The sequence below is a fragment of the Labrus mixtus genome, chromosome 5 (assembly GCF_963584025.1).
Source record: "Labrus mixtus chromosome 5, fLabMix1.1, whole genome shotgun sequence".
Lineage (NCBI taxonomy): Eukaryota > Metazoa > Chordata > Actinopteri > Labriformes > Labridae > Labrus > Labrus mixtus.
The window spans coordinates 1,256,371-1,274,357 of record NC_083616.1 but is presented as its reverse complement, the minus strand read 5'-3'; the positions used below and the strand labels follow the sequence as shown (position 1 = coordinate 1,274,357).

General features: G+C 43.6%; 2 protein-coding genes across 2 annotated transcripts; both read left to right on the top strand.

Annotated features, from left to right (window-relative positions):
* The first annotated feature begins 828 nt into the window (after nt 1–828).
* Nucleotides 829–3,833, top strand: si:ch211-12e13.1 (uncharacterized). Its single transcript, XM_061037245.1, has 5 exons — nt 829–1,192; nt 1,273–1,436; nt 1,803–2,045; nt 2,146–2,352; nt 3,509–3,833. Exons 1-5 carry the CDS (start codon nt 954–956, stop codon nt 3,733–3,735), a joined length of 1,080 nt encoding a protein of 359 aa, XP_060893228.1. The 5' UTR covers nt 829–953; the 3' UTR covers nt 3,736–3,833.
* Nucleotides 3,834–6,594: 2,761 nt separating this feature from the next.
* si:ch211-12e13.12 (uncharacterized) lies at nt 6,595–10,237 on the top strand. Its single transcript, XM_061037244.1, has 2 exons — nt 6,595–6,693; nt 8,632–10,237. Exon 2 carries the CDS (start codon nt 8,650–8,652, stop codon nt 9,316–9,318), a length of 669 nt encoding a protein of 222 aa, XP_060893227.1. The 5' UTR covers nt 6,595–6,693; nt 8,632–8,649; the 3' UTR covers nt 9,319–10,237.
* The last annotated feature ends 7,750 nt before the right edge of the window (nt 10,238–17,987 follow it).

Genomic DNA, 17,987 nt, shown 5'->3' with positions numbered 1-17,987 from the left:
GGCAGCCCGGGTTCAAGTCCGGCCTGTAGCTCCTTCCACATACCCCTCTCTCCCTGATTTCCTGCTTTGCATTGTAGCCGAAAAATACTAATAAAGGGGACATATTATGAAAAATCCACCTCTACAGTGTTTGTGAACATATATTTGTGTAACCTGAGTGTCTAATGACAACATGTGAAATAAATCCATCCAGTCCTTTGTTTGTGGTCTGCATAAGTCTTACAACACAGAGAAAAATGCTCTGTTTCTAATGTGCTCTCCTTGTGATGTCACAGTGGAATTCTGGAAATAAAAGCCCCTCCCCTCCCCTGGTAACTCCACCCATTGACTCCACCACCAGTCTAGAACAAAACTTTTGAGCAGGTCGGCAATTTTTATTCTCTCTACAGAGGAGTGATGTCTACTGTGAAAACTCGGGGGGGGGGGGCTCATTACATTTAAAGAGACACACACACCAAAACGGAGCGTTCTGAGAGAGCTGGTTTATACAGGGTCACAAACCTCCTCTGGTGCTTGATTCATGTTATATTTTGACCAAAGCACAGCACAGATGTTTCATTTAGACCACAGGGGACTGTTTGAAAAGGTGGAGAAGGGGGATGATATGTCCTCTTTAAAGAACAAACTTATCTAGTAATTAATGTCATCAATATTTGTACATATTGGATGCCTGTAAAGCTTTCTTGATTTTTAATACTTTAAAGATTCATAAAATGTCTGTAGTTCTATATATTGAGTGTTTGTTTGAAAGACAATGAGAAATCTTTCTTTGTGAATATGATTCTTAACCAAAACACACAAAGCGCTTTTTGTCTGTTTGTCCCAGCGCGCATTCCGTACTTTCCCAGCGTCACACACTCGGTGGGAATGTTGACTTCATGTAATTTGAAGGTGTATTAATAAGAAGTTCCTCTAACCTCGTTGAGCCTGCTAAATGAAATGATTTTGACGCCATGGGGACAGCGCAGAGTTTCATAGTGTCGTCGCTCACAGTCTGCTCCGTGTGTTTCCTCTATGTTCACATTTACTCATCACATATGGCGCTTAAAAGAAGTGTCCTCGACGACCACAGTCTCCCGAGCTCCGTGTTTCTGTACATTAAATACTTGATCCGGATCCTGACTCGGAGGAGAGGCCAGCTGTACTCAGAAAGCAAACAGTGTGAGGTGGACTACACAGCTCTGAACTGCAGGTAAGGTCAAAGGTGAACTTAGAAACGGGAAGCTTTTCAAACATAAGTTGACAGCTACAAGTCGAGTCTGCGTTTTCAAGGCTGCAGGTCCCCCTGTTGAGGAGGTTTTGCAGTGCTGCAGGGTACGAATGGGACTACCCAGACACCGACTACAGAGACACCCCCCTGTGCTTCCCCGAGTTCCTGTGCCGCAGACTGCTCCTCATGGTGCTGACTGATGGAAAGTTCAGACTCAGTCCTGCAGGTAAACATCTCTCACATGTTCAGCAGCTCTCTTATTTAATGCTGATCAGCCATATGAAAACAAAAAATGCAGCAATCCATCTTTTTGTTAGTTCCAGGTAGTCTCGAGACCACTTTATGAAGGTCTCGGTCTAAGTGAGTGACACGCCCCCTAAACACAAGATGATTATCTGTCATTGATATTTATGGTCTTAAATGTCTTGGTCTTGACTCGGTCTCGATCCCTAAATGTGTTTGGTCTTCTCTCTGTCTCAGAAACACAATCGTGTTTCAATTTCAGTTTCCATGATTCTGAAAAGAAGATAATGGTGATTAAAATCTTAATAAAGACTTTGAAGTGTTGTGGTATGACTGGTTCTTTTTGCAGGTCTGGTTCGGGTCCGTCAGAGTTTGAAAACCCTGGAGCCGGTTGATGAACTGAAGAAGGGTGCGTTCATGCTGCGGGTTCGAGTCCTGGAGTACCGGCAGCTGGACGCAGGAGTGGAGGTGGACGTCTGCCTGAGCGCCACCTCTCGTACGGGACGTCTGGTGTGGGAGAGCGTCCTGACTCTGCTGTCAGAAAGAAAGGAACACAAAGTGGGCGGATGTTTACTGAAGAATGAAAACCAGAGTGAGCAGTGTTAATATGATTTTAGACTTTTTTAAAAGGAGAACATAAAGAAACGTCTGACTCTAATGAAGGCGTTCTGTCTTTCTCCTCGTTCTGACAGGCCAGCAGGACGAGCCTGTCCTGGAGAATGTGAAGCAGGTAGACTTACCAGTTCCCAGGACTGCCGCTCTGCAGGGTGTCTGGTCCTTCTCTGACTCCTCCCCCTTTCGGCTCCTTTTTCTCTCGGCCTGGCTCCTCGGCAGGATGCAGACTTCCCTGAGTCTCTGGATGCTGTCTGTCTGCCTGGCTGAGATAGAGAAGCACAAAGGTGATATATATTTCATCCCACTGTTGTTCAAACCTGACTGTTAGAGCTTTCACACTTACAGAAAACTCCTGAAAAACTTCCTGATATTTGCAGCCTCCTCGTATTTCTTCTGCAGAAAGTCAGAGTGATCTGATGTGAGAACGCAGCAGGATATAATCAGGAGAATTCACCTGGAGCCAGTTGTGAGGGGGTGGTGATGTTTAAGAGCTCAAATATTCTTGCTTTTGAACGACAGGTACGCGTAGACAAGCGGCTGTGTGGTGAAAGTTCACATCCTTCCCTTTGTACAAAGTGTGTTACTGGAGGATTCCTCTAGAGGGAGCACCACATAAATCAGCAGCGACATGTCAATGCAGTGGCAATGACGCATCATTGTGCGGGTACGGTAGTTGCAGACGTCATCGATTAACTTTTCTTTCAAACTTTCCTCCATTGTTGTAGCAGCTCTCTGGTGTCTCAGATGTTGTAATTTCTGGTCTTATCACCATGGCAACCCAACACTGCTACGAGCGGTTATATGCATATTGAATATCTCGGACGCATATCATACATTTTTAAGGACGTTCACCACCAACGCTCCAAACCACCGCACGATACACAAGCTGATGTCATGTGTTCTCATACGCGTAGCTAAAAGCAAAGTATACTCTGGGCTTTATTCCCTGTGATCGATGCACGACCATAGACTGTCTGCACGCCACCTCTACCATCTCCGTGCTCTAATGAACCTGCTGCTGCATGTTTCCTGTTCTCCAGTATGTTCTTCTCCACTCTTTAGTTCACATTGAGATTCTCTTCAACTACACGCAGCATTGATACAAAGACACATATTCTCATTATCACTAACAAAGACCACACCAAGAAAGACATTGATTTAGAACAGTTTACTGTAATATGCAGGCAGAGATCAAAATGATGAGCGAGGTTGGATAATCAGAAGATTGAGGGTAGACAGATGGAAGATGGAAGTACGGGTGAAGGGATGTTCCTGAACCAAGTTTTAAGAAACCATAAATAGCGTCGTATAGAGGACTGTTGATTCATCCACTACCTGTTTTTTTTTTAGCTCTTATAGATCTTATGTCAGTCATACTCATTATTTGTATTGTTGTCATGGTTACTGAGCAGTCCTTCTCCTTTGTCTCATCATCATCAGGGGTAGGAGTCATCACAGCTCCCGTCAGCATCACAGCCCAGTTCATGGAGCCTCTGTGGACACCAGGCAGGGTGACGCTCAGGTTTTGGGACAGCACTGAAAGTATCGAGGGTCCGGGGGGTCCGGAGGGTCCGGGGGGCCCGTCTTCAGCCCGAGGCGTCCGTTTCCAAATGCAGCACCATGAGAGGAACACGTGTCACGTGATGGGACTGATATCAAAGTGTTGATGGAGGACCGTCACAACTAGAAAATAAATATACAAGTTCAAGTCCATTTCCCATCTTGTTGTACAACATGCAGTGTCAATAAATGCATCTAAATGGAATTCTAATTATTTTAAGATTTATTTTTGGGCTTTTATTGGAGAGATAGGACAGTGGATAGAGTCAGAAACCAGGGAGAGAGAGAGTGGGGAATGACATGCGGGAAAGGAGCCACAGGCGGGATTTGAGCCTGGACTGCCTGCTTGGAAGACCACAGCCTCCGTACATGGGGCGTGCAGGCTAACCACTGCCCCACCAGCGCCCCTTATTCTAATTCTTGAATATCTGTAGGTATTGAGCTATAGGAGGACATCAGCTGAGAGCTGCATGCAGTCTGGTAGATCAGTAAAGCAGGTCAAAAGTTTAATCTGCGTCCCTCCTTAGAAACACAAAGTGTCCTTTTTTTTTTTATATCTGTGCTCACGATAAAGACGTTCAGACGGCCTAAATGGAACTTTAGATGTGTTGTGTTCTTTTTGCAGACTGAGTGGGCGGAGTCAGATAAGCTGTTCCCTCGTGCTCTGAGTCTTTATGCTTAATTGTCTCGAGTGAATGTTCATCTTTAATCTGAAACTGATACCCCGGTCATTCTGCTGACTTTGAACCTGAAGGGGGACATGTTGTCTGGTGAGGGATCTAAAGATGTGTGTTTGGTTTTATCAGCAGTGCTCCATGCTGTAGGTCTGACTGAACATGAGCAGTTTGTAAGATGACAAGTGTCCCCCCCCCCCCCCCCCCCCCACAGGGAACGACTTCTTTTCAATATTTGATTTCATGTATGTGGAGGTCTGTCCTCGTGTATTATTTAGTGAAACACATTCAGTGCATGGGACTGAGAGAAGCAGCTTCTCATGCATCGCTGCACAAACACATTTCTGGCACCGTGTCTCAGCACAAGAAAAGGAAAAGAGTTGATGTATAGTCTGGGTTTCTAAGACAATTTAAAAAGAAGAAACTGACCTTTTTTTTTTAAAGGATTGAAGGACAGGTTTTGGTCTAGATAGAATAACAGCTCCTCTCATCCATTTTTTGGATTTTAAAATGAGAGAAAATAGAATTTAAAAAACATCCAGTTTGGACTTTTAGCAACGGCAATCCAGGAGGTTAATCTGCTTTTATTTTTTATAAGAAGCTGATCTGCCTTCTGTGCAGAAAAGGGGCCACATGTTCATCATCACTGAGGGGGAGGGGAGCGGGGGTCTACAAAGGTCTGGCAGAGGTGGTAGGTCAACCAGAACTACTCACATTCACACCTACGGACAATTTAGAGTCAGCAGTTAACCTAACGAGCATGTCTTTGGAATGTGGGAGGAAGCCGGAGTACCAGGAGAGAACCCACACATGAGGAGAACATGCAAACTCCACACAGAGAGACTCCTGAAGGACGGGGATTCAGATTAGGAACTTCCACACTGTGAGGGGACAGCGCTAACCACTGCAGCAACAAGTCTGCGTGAAAAATAACAACCTCAAATTTCTGATATTTTTCAACCAGACAGAACAAAGAAATGTAACAAAACCTTTATTTAAAGAAAACAGAAAACGACTCCCTATATCCAAAGTCTCTATTTAAAATATTAACCAAATGAAATGGGTGACATTAATTTTTTTTATATTTTATATTTTTAAATTCTATTTTATATATTGTAATATCTTCTTATTCTGTATTATTTAAGTTGTTGCTAGTTCTGCTTTATTTGTTAATTGTTTAGCACCAATACACCAAGTCAAATTCCTTGTATGTGTAAATGTACTTGGCAATAAACCCTGATTCTGATTCTGATTCTGATTCTGAAGTGAGCGACTTAGACCAGAGATAAATTATGATGGCTGGACGACTGGGTCGGAGCACCTCCAAAGCTGCAGCTCTTGGTGGGTGTTCCCAGTCTGCAGTGGTCAGTACCAACAATGGTCAAACAGTTAAACCAGCGACCTGGCTCATTGATGTGAGTGGGGTGCAAATGCTGGCTCATGTGGTCTGACCCAACAGAAGAGCTGCTGCAGTTTATATAGCTGAAAAAAGTTACTGCAGGTTCTGATCAGGCAGTGCATCGCAGTTGGTTGTGTTTTGGGCTACGTAGCTGCAGATCGGATCCCTGACATTTGGCAAGTGAGCACCAAAACTGGACCTCAGGGATATGGGATTGAGGACCCACCTTGTAACTTACAGAGCTTAAAGGATCTACTGTTAACACCTCGGTCCCTGCAGATACCACATCCCACGTTCAGAGGTCTAGAGGAGTCCATGTTAGGGGTGTTTTCAGAAGACAGGGGGGCCAACAGGGCAGCAGTGGCTCCGTTGGTAGAGTCGGTCGTCTCTCTACCTGAAGGTCAGGAGTTCGATCCCCAGCTCCTGCAGCCACATGTCCGGTGTATCCTTGGGCAAGACACTTAACCTGAAGTTGCCCCTGCTGCTTCGTCTTCTGTGTTTGATTAATACTGTGGTCACATGGTCATAATGTTCTGACTCATGGGTGAAAGAATCTCACTGTATGTTACCTTATAGTTATTCTACTTTAAAGAGAGCAGGTGTCTGAAAGGTGAGTGTCGTAGTAGATGTTCAGTTGATTGTTTCCAGGTGTGAAAATGTACAGCTGTATGAATGTGAAGGTCATTCCATTTGGGGCAAAAAAAAACAAAAAAAACACAAGTTCAGCAAAAGCCCCAAATAACAAAATCAGCAATCAGTGAAGCATCCTGCGCCTGCCTCCCTGCGCACACTGAGCGGTTGTAGTTTCTCCGAGGGGGGAGGGTGTGTGTGAGGAGGAGAGTCTCTGTTTAAAGACGGAGGAGGAGAAATAATTTTTCAGCAGCCGTACTACAGAGCAGAGGGACGCACGCACGCTGGGTCATCCCGCCCCTGCCATGTGATTCTCGTTACAGCAGCAGCTCCAGGACGAGTTCGACCGAGGAACGTTTGAGGTAAATCTGTTTTCTGAATGTTTGACTTTAAGTGGGTTATGAAAGATATGATGTCTGTGTTCATCTTGTGTTTACCTGTGCGGTGCTCATATAGCTTTAAAGTCACAGCGCTGCTGTTTGCAGACACACTGAACTCCCATCGTTCTCATGGGATAGTTTCAGTCACTTTACCAGAGGACATGTACATTCAGTCCTGCAGTGAAGTTCTTCATGCTGAGATGAATCTTGAGGTCTATGAGGGTTCATTCATGACATTGTCAGATGACCTAATGTCACTTTGAGTATATAGAGGCCACCTTGAGACAGGATTAATGTGTCATTTTTGTCCTTAAATTTGTCACATTTAATCCCTCTCATGGTTACTGCTGCAGCCAACAGCCAGGTGAAGACCATCATGCAACCGCAATATATTTTTCATCTATTGTCGCTCGTTCACCATCGAAAAGCTGGGAGTGCAGCCCGCGTTAACATGTACATTGTTGTTATAATTCATTTATGGAGTCCCGATTCTGTCATGCAGCCAGTCGAGTGTAAGAAGGTCAGTCAGCTACGCTCCTGTGCAGAATCTAGACTAAAGAGGTGCAAAGTGGAAATGCTCCTCCTCCCTTTAACCTCATAGTTAATGTATGTTACCGGTCTAAATGTAATTCATCCTTCATATCTGAACATTTAGTGTCATGAAGAGTCGTTCCTGCTGTGACTGTAGCTCTTCTGCTGTACCTTTAAAACACCTGACATCCTGCCTCACTCTCCCTCTGAAGTCACTCGCACTGATGCATTCATCCCTTCATCTCCAAAGTTGTATTTGTGGAGAAGGGGAGTGTGTGTGTGTGTGTGTGTGTGTGTGTGTGCGTGTGCGTGTGCGTGTGCGTGTGCGTGTGTGTGTGTGCGTGTGCGTGTGTGTGTGTGTGCGTGTGCGTGTGTGTGTGCGTGTGCGTGCGTGTGTGCGTGCGCGCGTGTGTGTGTGTGTGCTTGAGAGACATGAAACACATGGAGCACTTTAGAGGAGTTCATCCGTCTCCGTCTTCAAAGAGCTGCTCCTCTGGGAGTTGAAGTTATTTTTTGCTTCTTTTAAAAGTTCCAGCCTCGTTTATGTATTCACCGGGTCCGACGCTGAATGACAGATTGTTCATACAACTATTCCACAGCACTTACTATCACCTGTACAAGGAGTGGCTGTGGTTCGGTGGTAGAGTCGGTCGACTCTCAAAAGGAAGGCCGGGGGTTCGATCCCCAGCTCCTGCAGCCACATGTCTGATGTGTCCTTGGGCCCAAGTTGCTCCCACTGCTTTGTCGCAGGTGTGTGAATGTGTATGAATGGATGAGTTAATACTGATGGACTCTTTACTCAGCAGCCTCTACCATCAGTGTGTGGTGGACACTGAAGCTTCAGTGTTTATTCAGCTCTGCATGGGTCTGTAAACCTTTCTGTGTTCTAACCTCTCTCCATTTTTCAAAAGCATCTCCAATATTGATCCTAGTTTGAGCACGTTTCTGCTCGTGGAGCTTATTAGAAACATGCAGAGGCTTTTTAGGTCGGGTACAATCACTTCTATCTGAACCACTTCTCTTGCTGCTTCCATCGCTGCAACACCTGTTGACCTGATAACTGCTCTCATATCTGACAAACCGAGGGGCGTCCAAAACGGCCGTGTGGGGGTGTCTTAAAAGCGCCTACCTTCTCTGGTCCAAACAAATCCAGAGCATTCAGGAGCAGAATCTAAAGTTAGAAGGAGGACATACTGGCTGCTGCATTGTTGTCAGAGAAGACAGCACTTCAACATAGCATGTTTCCTTAATGTCTGATCATATAGTAAAGTCATTTTATCATTTCATTCACTACACATCTCACTGATTGGACCTTTAAAATACAAACATGAAAGAATATTATCACTTTATGAAAGTGAAAAGCTAATTGTTTCTCTTTTTTCATTTCAGTGCAGCAAAGGAAAATACATGAAGAAACAAGGAAAAGGAAACACTGCTGGCATCCCCCTCTCTTCACCAGCAGGGAGCAGCAGTGTGCAGGTCTACAATGAATACCAGAAGGCAGCTTTCAAGTTTCATCCTGAGAATGGTCATGCTACAGAAAACGGTTCTCACAGGGTCAGAGGTCGAGATGATACAGGCAAGATGTCCCGTGTACCAGACATCATCTCTCACAGCCAGGAGCCGAGGTACAGCGTGAAAGATGATGCCTTTCATAGAAACTCCTCGTGGGTGATGGATTCATGCAGCCAGGTCTATTCAGGGCCGGAGGACAACTCCACAGACCAACATGAGACCCTGACAGAGACTTCAACTCTGACCTTTGTGGATGCCCACACCACGGAGGAATCGACAGAGAACCACAGCCTCCACGGGGTGGAGATGATTTACCTCAAGGAATTTGTGCTGATAGACGACGATGACGATGGAGACATGTCGCTGAGAGAGAAAACAGTGACGGACTTGTCCATCATGGGCGGGAAAGCAGCTGAGCTGGTGTGTGGGAGGCTGTTGTCCACCTCCAGTGGCTCGCTGTCGGAGTATAAGGAGGAACCCTCGGCTCCTGAAGCTCCTCCCCCCGAGGAAGTGGAGGCTGAACATGAAAGGAAACCCTGCTGTGTCTGCACCATTTTATGACCAGACAGAATACTCATAGTTTGAACTCTACAGGAGTTTGTGTTGCTTTCACACTCCTGATATTTCCAGGAGGAGCTACATGTGTGAATGCAAACAGACACATTTTTCATTCAGACTTCAGCCAGAGTTTCTCCTCCAGCCCCCTCGTATTCATTCTGCAGAAAGTCAGAGTGAGCTGATGTGAGAACGCAGCAGGATATAATCAGGAGAATTCACCTGGAGCCAGTGGGAGGGGGTGGTGACCTTTATTCCCTGTGATCGCTGCACGACCATAGACTGTCTGCACGCCACCTCTACCATCTCCGTGCTCTAATGAACCTGCTGCTGCATGTTTCCTGTTCTCCAGTATGTTCTTCTCCACTCTTTAGTCCTACAATTCTACAATTCTACGATTCTCTTAGCAGACACTTTTATCCAAAGCGACGTACATCAGAGAGTACGTACAACACAAGCAAGGATCTATGAAAAAGGAAACAATGTCAGTAAGAGCAAACGATCAGCTTTGAGTCTGATTGGACACACAGGTGCTGACAGGAAGTGACCAGAGGCAAAGCACAACATTGAGGGCAGTTCTTGAGAGCTCTAATCAGTATAGAAAGCATCTTATAAGTCATCGTTATCAAACAAAAACCATCGTCATTACCATCATCATCATCAATAATATGGAGACCATCATCATTAAGTTAGTACGTATTCATGAAAGAGCTGGGTCTTTAGCTTTTTCTTAAAGGTGCAGAGGGACTCTGCAGATCACATGGAGTTTGGAAGTTCATTCCACCACCGGGGGGCGACAGAGGAGAAGAGTCTAGTCAGAGACTTAGGACCCTGTTGTGAAGGTTGGATCAGACGCCTTTCATTGGCAGAGCGTAGTGGGCGGGAGTGAGTGTAGACCTGGATGAGAGAGTTAAAGTAAGGAGGAGACGTTTCAGTCGCTGTTTTGTAAGCGAGCAGCAGAGTTTTAAATTTGATGCGAGCAGTAACTGGGCGCCAGTGTAAGGAGATGAACAGCGGAGTGACATGTGCTCTTTTAGGAAGGTTGAAGACCAGTCGTGCTGCTGCATTTTGTATCATCTGCAGAGGTTTGATAGTGCATGTAGGAAGACCTGCCAGTAGAGTTGTAATAGTCGATGCGTGATATCACAAGAGCCTGTACCAGGAGCTGTGTATCATGTTCTGACAGGTAAGGTCTGATCTTCCTGATGTTGTACAAGGTAAATCGACATGACCGGGCAATCGAGGCTACTTGAACCTTAAAAGTTAGCTGGTCATCAATCATGACACCCAGGTTCTGGGCAGACTTTGTGGGCATGAGTTTGGTTGTTCCAAGCTGGATATTGATCTGTGGTTGCATAGAGGGACTGGCTGGGATGACAAGGAGCTCAGTCTTTGAAAGATTGAGTTTAAGGTGGCGTTCATTAATCCATTTAGAGATATCAGCAAGGCATGATGAGATTCTTGCAGAGACTGTAACATCGTCTGGTGGGAATGACAGGAAGAGCTGGGTATCGTCAGCATAGCAGTGGTATGAGAAGCCATGAGAGCGGATTATTGAACCAAGTGAGCTTGTGTATATGGAGAAGAGAAGGGGACCAAGCACTGACCCTTGGGGTACCCCTGTGGATAAGCTGTGCGCTTTGGACACTTCTCCCTTCTGACTCAAGATGAATTCTCCTGATTATATCCTGCGGAATTCTCACATCAGCTTTCTTCAGAATTAAGGAGGCTGGAGGAGAAACTCTGAAGTCTGAAATATTGGTCTGTTTGCATTCACACATGCAGCTCAGCACCAAAATATCAGAAGTGTGAAAGCTCTAAAAGACTTTTATTCTCAAGAATCACTCACTAATACATTTTTCCAATTTAACATGAATATAAAATAAATATCTGTTTAGGTGTTTTGAACTTCTGGTTTCATTTACCATCAAATAATTTGATCATGATCCTCTTCAAGTTGAAATTGCTCTGAAGTTTATGATAAACATCTACTTTGTATTTTATTGTCTGTATTTTTTAACACATTGTAAATGAGCAATGATCTCTCGAGGACATAAAGGTGGACTGATAACATTTTGATACTTACTAAAAAAGTGTTTTCCTGTAATATCTAACCTCCATGACAGACTTTGTGAGAACTACACAGAAGGTCTAATCTGGTGCTAACAATAAATAAAGATATCTTCAATGACTCAATGATGTGTTCAGATGTTTCCTCGACTTGCAACTTCGTTTGGCAATGAAAGAAATACAACGATGCACAATGGTCGCATCATTATATTAATGTTGTATGGAGTGAAGATATGGAGCAATATTGATTTCAGATGTACTGGATTCTGCACACAATATAAAGTCTTTGTATGTGTGTATGTAGGTTATTTCCACAAGTGCAGGTGGTGTCCTTATTATCAAGTGTGCATGTAGGACATGTATGCAAAAAGGAACATACTCCAAACTGAAAACACAGTCCCATAGCAGCGGGCCGTCTCCACCAACGATGCAGAGGAAACTTAGGGGACAAAAGAGCTCAGGAGCTCCCAGGAAGATATGTGGTCAGTAGGTTACACAGCCTTTCTGCGATGCCCCCCTACCCATTTAAGTTACCAACCTGTTGTCAATTAATCCTGTCAAAATTGAAATGTTACATTAGGTGATCTTACTTGTGGCGGCTGTGGCTCAGTTGGTAGTGTTGCTCGTCTCTCAAGGTCAGGGGTTCTATCCCCAGCTGCTGCAGCCATATATCTATTGTCTCCTTGGGAAAGACACTGTTAGCTAGCTGTAAGTCATCACTTCGTGATTCAGTCATTTAGCTTCATATTAATACTTTAATTTGAACAACAAAACACACTCTGTGACCATCATGTCTGCACAAGCCGGGCTCCCACACTCCTCTAATTTGGCCTTATTTGTTATATTTTCCTCATGTGTTAGCTTTGTTAGCTAGCTGCAAGTTATGCTAGCATTACTTTTAGACTCAGTTATTTAGCTTCATATTGACTAAATGTAGAAAGATGCGGTTATTCCTATCAGCTAAGGTATGTTTGCATGCGCTAATGTTGGTTAACTTTGTTGCACGTAGTTAAAACCAGTAAGTCAAGTTATTGAAATGCATTTTGATATTTAGCTGGCTAGCATGATAGTGCTAGCTGCTATATAGTGGAGGAATGCTGTACTGCAGTCCAGCTAAACAGGGTACACTGATACAAGTCCTTATTATTTATTCTATTTATGTCTATTTATAGTGTAATGTCTCCAAACCTTTGAGTCTAAAAGAATAACGGGGTTACTGTATCTGTGTTTGTTTGTCAAAAGTAGTTGCAGACTGTTTCACTGTCACAGGCAGGTATTAGATGTACTCAATAGTACTGTGGGCGGCTGTGGCTCAGTGGGTAGAGTTGGTCGTCTCTCAACTGGGAGGTCTGGGGTTATGATCCCCTCTGATCTATTATGCATATAAATTATTCATTATTTTGTGCAATTTTAAAAGAAAAGAAAAATTGCTGCCCCAGCTGATGAACATGTTCCAGTAAATCTGTGCACAGTGCAAATAATAAGTTAGTTAAAACTGTTCTGGTTACACGTTTGACAGCGTCTCATGGTCAAATGTGCCTTTTCTCGTCTTTGTGAGGAGTTCTTCATAAACAATGCAAATGCCTTCAAAGGGAAGTGAATAGATGAAGTCCAGTTTCTGTGTTGATCCAAATGCAACAAAGTCTCATGGATTCATTTTCTGAAGAAGGAGTTTCAAGACAGCAACGTGGAGCCGCTCTGGTAGCCGATTCTTGCTGCTGACTTCACTCTGCTATTTCACCTGAAGTCTTCAATGACACTCAATACATTTCCCATATTATGCCCTTTTTGGGGTTAGTATATTTAATCTATGTACCTACTTTTGTATGTTCACAATAGCTAAAGTCCGAAAAAAGTGTCTGTTTTCATGTACTGCTCCTCCTTGCTCCCTCTACGCTCTGAGTCTGTCAGCTACGCTCTGCTGAGCCCAGACTGCAGAGACCCACGTGGGCCAAGTCTGCTCTGATTGGTCTGCCGATCCGCTCTGTCGTTATTGGTCAGTTCCTCAGCACGGTTCTCGGAAATGTCCCGCCTCTTTTACCATATTGGATGTAGCGTAATTAAATTATTATTATATCTTTATTTAACCTCATATTTAAGAAGGGGCACCACTTCCTGTTAAAGGAAGAAAATAACTTTAATGGTATAAGTTAATTAATTTATCAGTCAGTTTCATATCTTGAAAGAAGCAAGTTCTGGAAATGTTAAACAAGAAAACACACAGACAAAGTCCTGAATTTTATGTGTCAAATTGAATATAATAAGGGGTAAACAATAATGTATAGATGAAACAGATAAAGAATAGGATTATTATGATCAGGATAATGCAGTTATAATGTATGGTGACATTATATATTTAGTAATGAGATAAGACGCGGTATTGTTTGAATGACTTGATCAGAAAATGGTCAAAAAGAAAAAGTTGATAAAGGAATTTTGGGATTCTATTTGGATTTAAAGGAGGGCTCTGAATAGAAACGACTCAAGACTCAATCTTCCAACACCCCTTGCCACCAGCAGTCTTACTGTGAGATGTGTTCAATTGAACTCCGCCGGCTGGTCCCACGTTTCAGTCTCTGGCAAGCGGTTCTTTTCAGAACCGAAATTAAGACAGAAATTAAGGAATTGGCATTCAAAATTGAAGAGCAAAGACTTTGGAGAAGAAAGTTCAAAAACCTTGCTTGAGCCAGAAAGAATTGATGTTCCAAAAATTGTGCGTGAAAAAGAAAGTTCGGCAGAGACTCGTCTCTACGGCACAAACTTAAAAGAAGTGATTCGGACCGAAGTCCGAAGAGAAGCGAGCAAGAGCTGAAGCTCTAAACTTCAAGAAACCAAAACTAAAAAGAACCAAAGATCAGAGCTCAGTGTGAGCTCTTATCACCTGGATGAGAAGAGGGGGGTCTGCAGGCAAAGAGGGGTGCCGCCCACGGGTGACTCCCATTCTGACCGGAGGACAATTGTTTAAATTAAATCGAGTTTACTCAATAAGATTAAGAATAAGAATCTAAACATATATACGTCACCATACATTCATTTGATATTATTTCTATCAGATCCACGTTGATGTAGGTTCACGTCATATATTTAGACAAACATTTCTATCAGATTCATGTTGAGATGAAAATCACACCATCTGGGAACATCCTCAGTTAATCCCAGCCTGTAGGTGAACAAAAACATGTTATACAGTCAACATTCTTAATAAGACATATTAATAAAGTAGGAAAAGAAGTTGGTGTCTTTAAATAACACCTTCTATAGCTAATATCAAAGAGTATGCTTTATAACACGTCTAAATATATAATTATGAAGGTTACGTATTCATGGATATTCTAACACTTGATGGCAATAGCGCTCCACGTCAAATTCCTATTAAACATAATATAACTCTTATTCCTGTTCTGAAGATCAGATTTTGAGTTTAAAAAGATGATTATAATACATTCAATGTGACAATTACAAATATCTAGATGAAGAAAGACATAAATGTTCATTTGATGCAGAATTGAAACCTGTGGTTTAATTCAGTTCTTCAGCAGTCCTTCAACAGATGGTCAATTTTACGACTTTGCAGAGACTGGTTTCGGTCACAGTTCATGTCTTTGGGGTCAATTCGTAGATAGCAGAGTGTTTTGTTTCCGCTCGGTTGTTTATTCCAGGTGTTGTAAAAGTTCATAATATCCTGTCTGAGAGGGAGACTTAAATCATTGATCAGTTCCTTTGTTTCTTGGTAAAATAAATGTTAATCCACAGTCCTGAGTCCTGCAGGAAGAGAGGTCGTAAACGTGTCTGCTGATGTGAACGGCTACATATCCCCTGCTTGGCAAGTTAATTCGCCAAAGAGAGAATTAATCAGGCCAATCCAAGTGAAGTTGATCAAGCAGCCTCGTTAGCAGGTGTTGGAAAGAGAGTCGTGTCATATATATATCTAATTGGATGTTCCTAGTATTATATGAAACGTGTATGGTTGTCTGTCTTAATTGGGGTGATGGGTTCTCACAAACAAACAAAAAAATTTGAACGTGGTATGGTGAAACATTACATATAGTAAGCTCTTCACTGATGATTCAATCTCATGTAACGTGTCCGTTATCAACGTTTTCAATCAAGGCGTTTACAAGTTGTGTGTGAGCGTAATCAACCTGTATGATTGACAGAAGTGGCTCGATGTTTTGAGTAATTTTATTTAAGGCTAAGCTGCTTTCACTATTTAGAGTATATCTTTTAATGGTTGTTTAATTATTTTGGAACAGATATTGTCCGTTTATTTTGATCAGAATATTGTGATTTTCCTAATCTACGTCACCGAAGTGTAGTCCGACAGTGGCTAGAATGATTGAGTTAACAGAGGAAACACAGATGGTTACTATGGTAGTTAGCCAAATTATGTTAAAGTCTGGTTGGTGGACAGAGACCTGGTAGTCTGCAATTTGAAACAATATGGCCGACGAGAGAGACAAAAGATGAAGAGAGAAAGCAAAATCAAAACAAAAAAATCTAAGTTTTTCTGAACTATTCTACGAAGTAAAGTGTAACTTTACTTTCTTTGATACTTCCTAGATTTATGACCTAACTGGGATCTTGGAGTCCCCTGCTAGTCCCATGGGGTTTTTGTGTAACTTGATTTGGTTGCGGTGTATCCATTTGAGGGTAGGCTTTGTCTGTCCTTTGGTGACCTTGATCTGGTACACGGCAGGTGAAAGTTTCTCTGTGATAACATAGGGCCTGGCCCATTGAAAAGGGGGCTACCTGTAGAGACTTCAGGGTTGCCTTTATGTCTCTGTGTCCTGTGCAAGGGGAGTCATGGGCCTGAGTTAGCATCACCCCCCTGCGGCTCTGAGGCACAACAAACGCAGGTGCAGCGAGTGGGTCAGAGGCAAGTACAAAGAGGTCCTTGACGACCTTAAGAGAGGCACGGAAAAGGAAGCGTAAAGATGTGCTAGCAGCACGATCTTCAGCTGAAATTGGATGTTTAGAAGGATCTGAAAGGAACAAGGTCATGGCACAAATAGAAGGGTCCCCCGCTTGGATCGAGTTGGGGTCTGAGAAAGTGACAGCAGGATCTGCTGCAGGTGTGCCTGAAGTAGAGTCTGGAGGCTCTGTCTTGGAGCATAGTGTATTTTGATCGGGGCATGAATTGACTGACATGACATGGGCTGTTTGCAGAACCATTTGTGTGCAGTCAGTGAAATCGACTCGACAAACCGCTTCTTGGGTTAGAGTCGCAGCAGGAAAGAGTGTTATAATCTCTGATGGTGCTGTATGCACCACATGTACATTTTCGTTGCCTGAAAGCACCTGTAGAGGAATATCCCCTATCACTGGAATTCTCAACTATAAGTCATGGAATTCTGTACTGATCAACCAGCCCAGTGGGGTGGATTTAGGGCTCAGGATGTCCTGCCTGGTTTTGTTTTGTACCAGCAGGTGTGTGGATCTGGAGCGAAGATCCATCAAGGGAGTGGCTTGAATGGAAAGCCCAAGATTTACAAATAGAAGCGATGGTTGAAAGATCAACTTTGAGTGAGGGCGGCGTTGCCCTGGTTGGATGTTCAATCTTATGTACATCTCTGACGTGTTGGCAGGTATGACCACATTAAGTTTGTTGACAACCTGACATGCCTCAGGAATGGATTGTCCTGATTTTGGGTTGTCAGTGTCTGGAGCTGCGTCGTTACCGACAGTCTTGAAGGACCACAGCATGTTGTTAATGCTGTCGACCTGTACATTCAGCCTGACGAGTAGGTCACTGCCTATGTAAGCTGGGTGCGGAAGGTTGGGGATAACGAGGAAGCAATGAGTTAGCTCCCGGTGATTCCACCACACCTTTAAGGCACATACGCCCTCAGAAGTCATGTTTACCTGTGAATGGGGCAATAGAGGGAAGTGTTTGGTACCTGGATAAAACATGATGTCAGGGTTAGCTTTCATCAAAGAGTTGAATAACTCTCGGCTAATGACTGTCTGATTAGCCCACAGGGCTAATGCCACTTCTTCAACATGTGTGCCGTCAAGATTGATTCCTTGTGTCACTAATGGACAGTGTTTATTTGTCTCAGTGGGGTTAGTGAATGCACACAGAAAGTTCTCTCGCTGAGAGAGTGATTCGCTCGGGGACAGTTCGACTACAGGAGGTGTGTTTTTGATCACCCCATCGTCGACGTCCGTTTCGGCAGTTGCCGCGAGTTGATCTTTGATTGATTCCAACTCGTCTTGTTTCTCTTGAAGGGCCTCTCCTAGCTCCTCCCTATCTTCCTTCTCTTCTTTATCAGAAGGATTACTAGCATTTTGAAGCTCTGCGATGAGCCTTTCTGCCTTGCTTAGGGACTGGTCTGTCTCTCTAAGTTGCAGCTGGAGTTCGTTATTCTCCTGCTGAAGTTGTGCCACTATCTTTTGATGTCTTTCTTGCTGTTCAGTTACTCGTTCTAACGTTCAGCTTACATGTGAACTTTTCTTGGGCGGGCCTGTCTATGGCCATTCGCCCTAGTACATCAGTTAAATCTTTGTCTTTCAGAGTTTGGGTTAAAACCGCTACAATAAAACTCGGCACCATGTCCACCAAAACAGATTTCAACTGTTCTACTGGGTCAGCTACGCCTACCTGC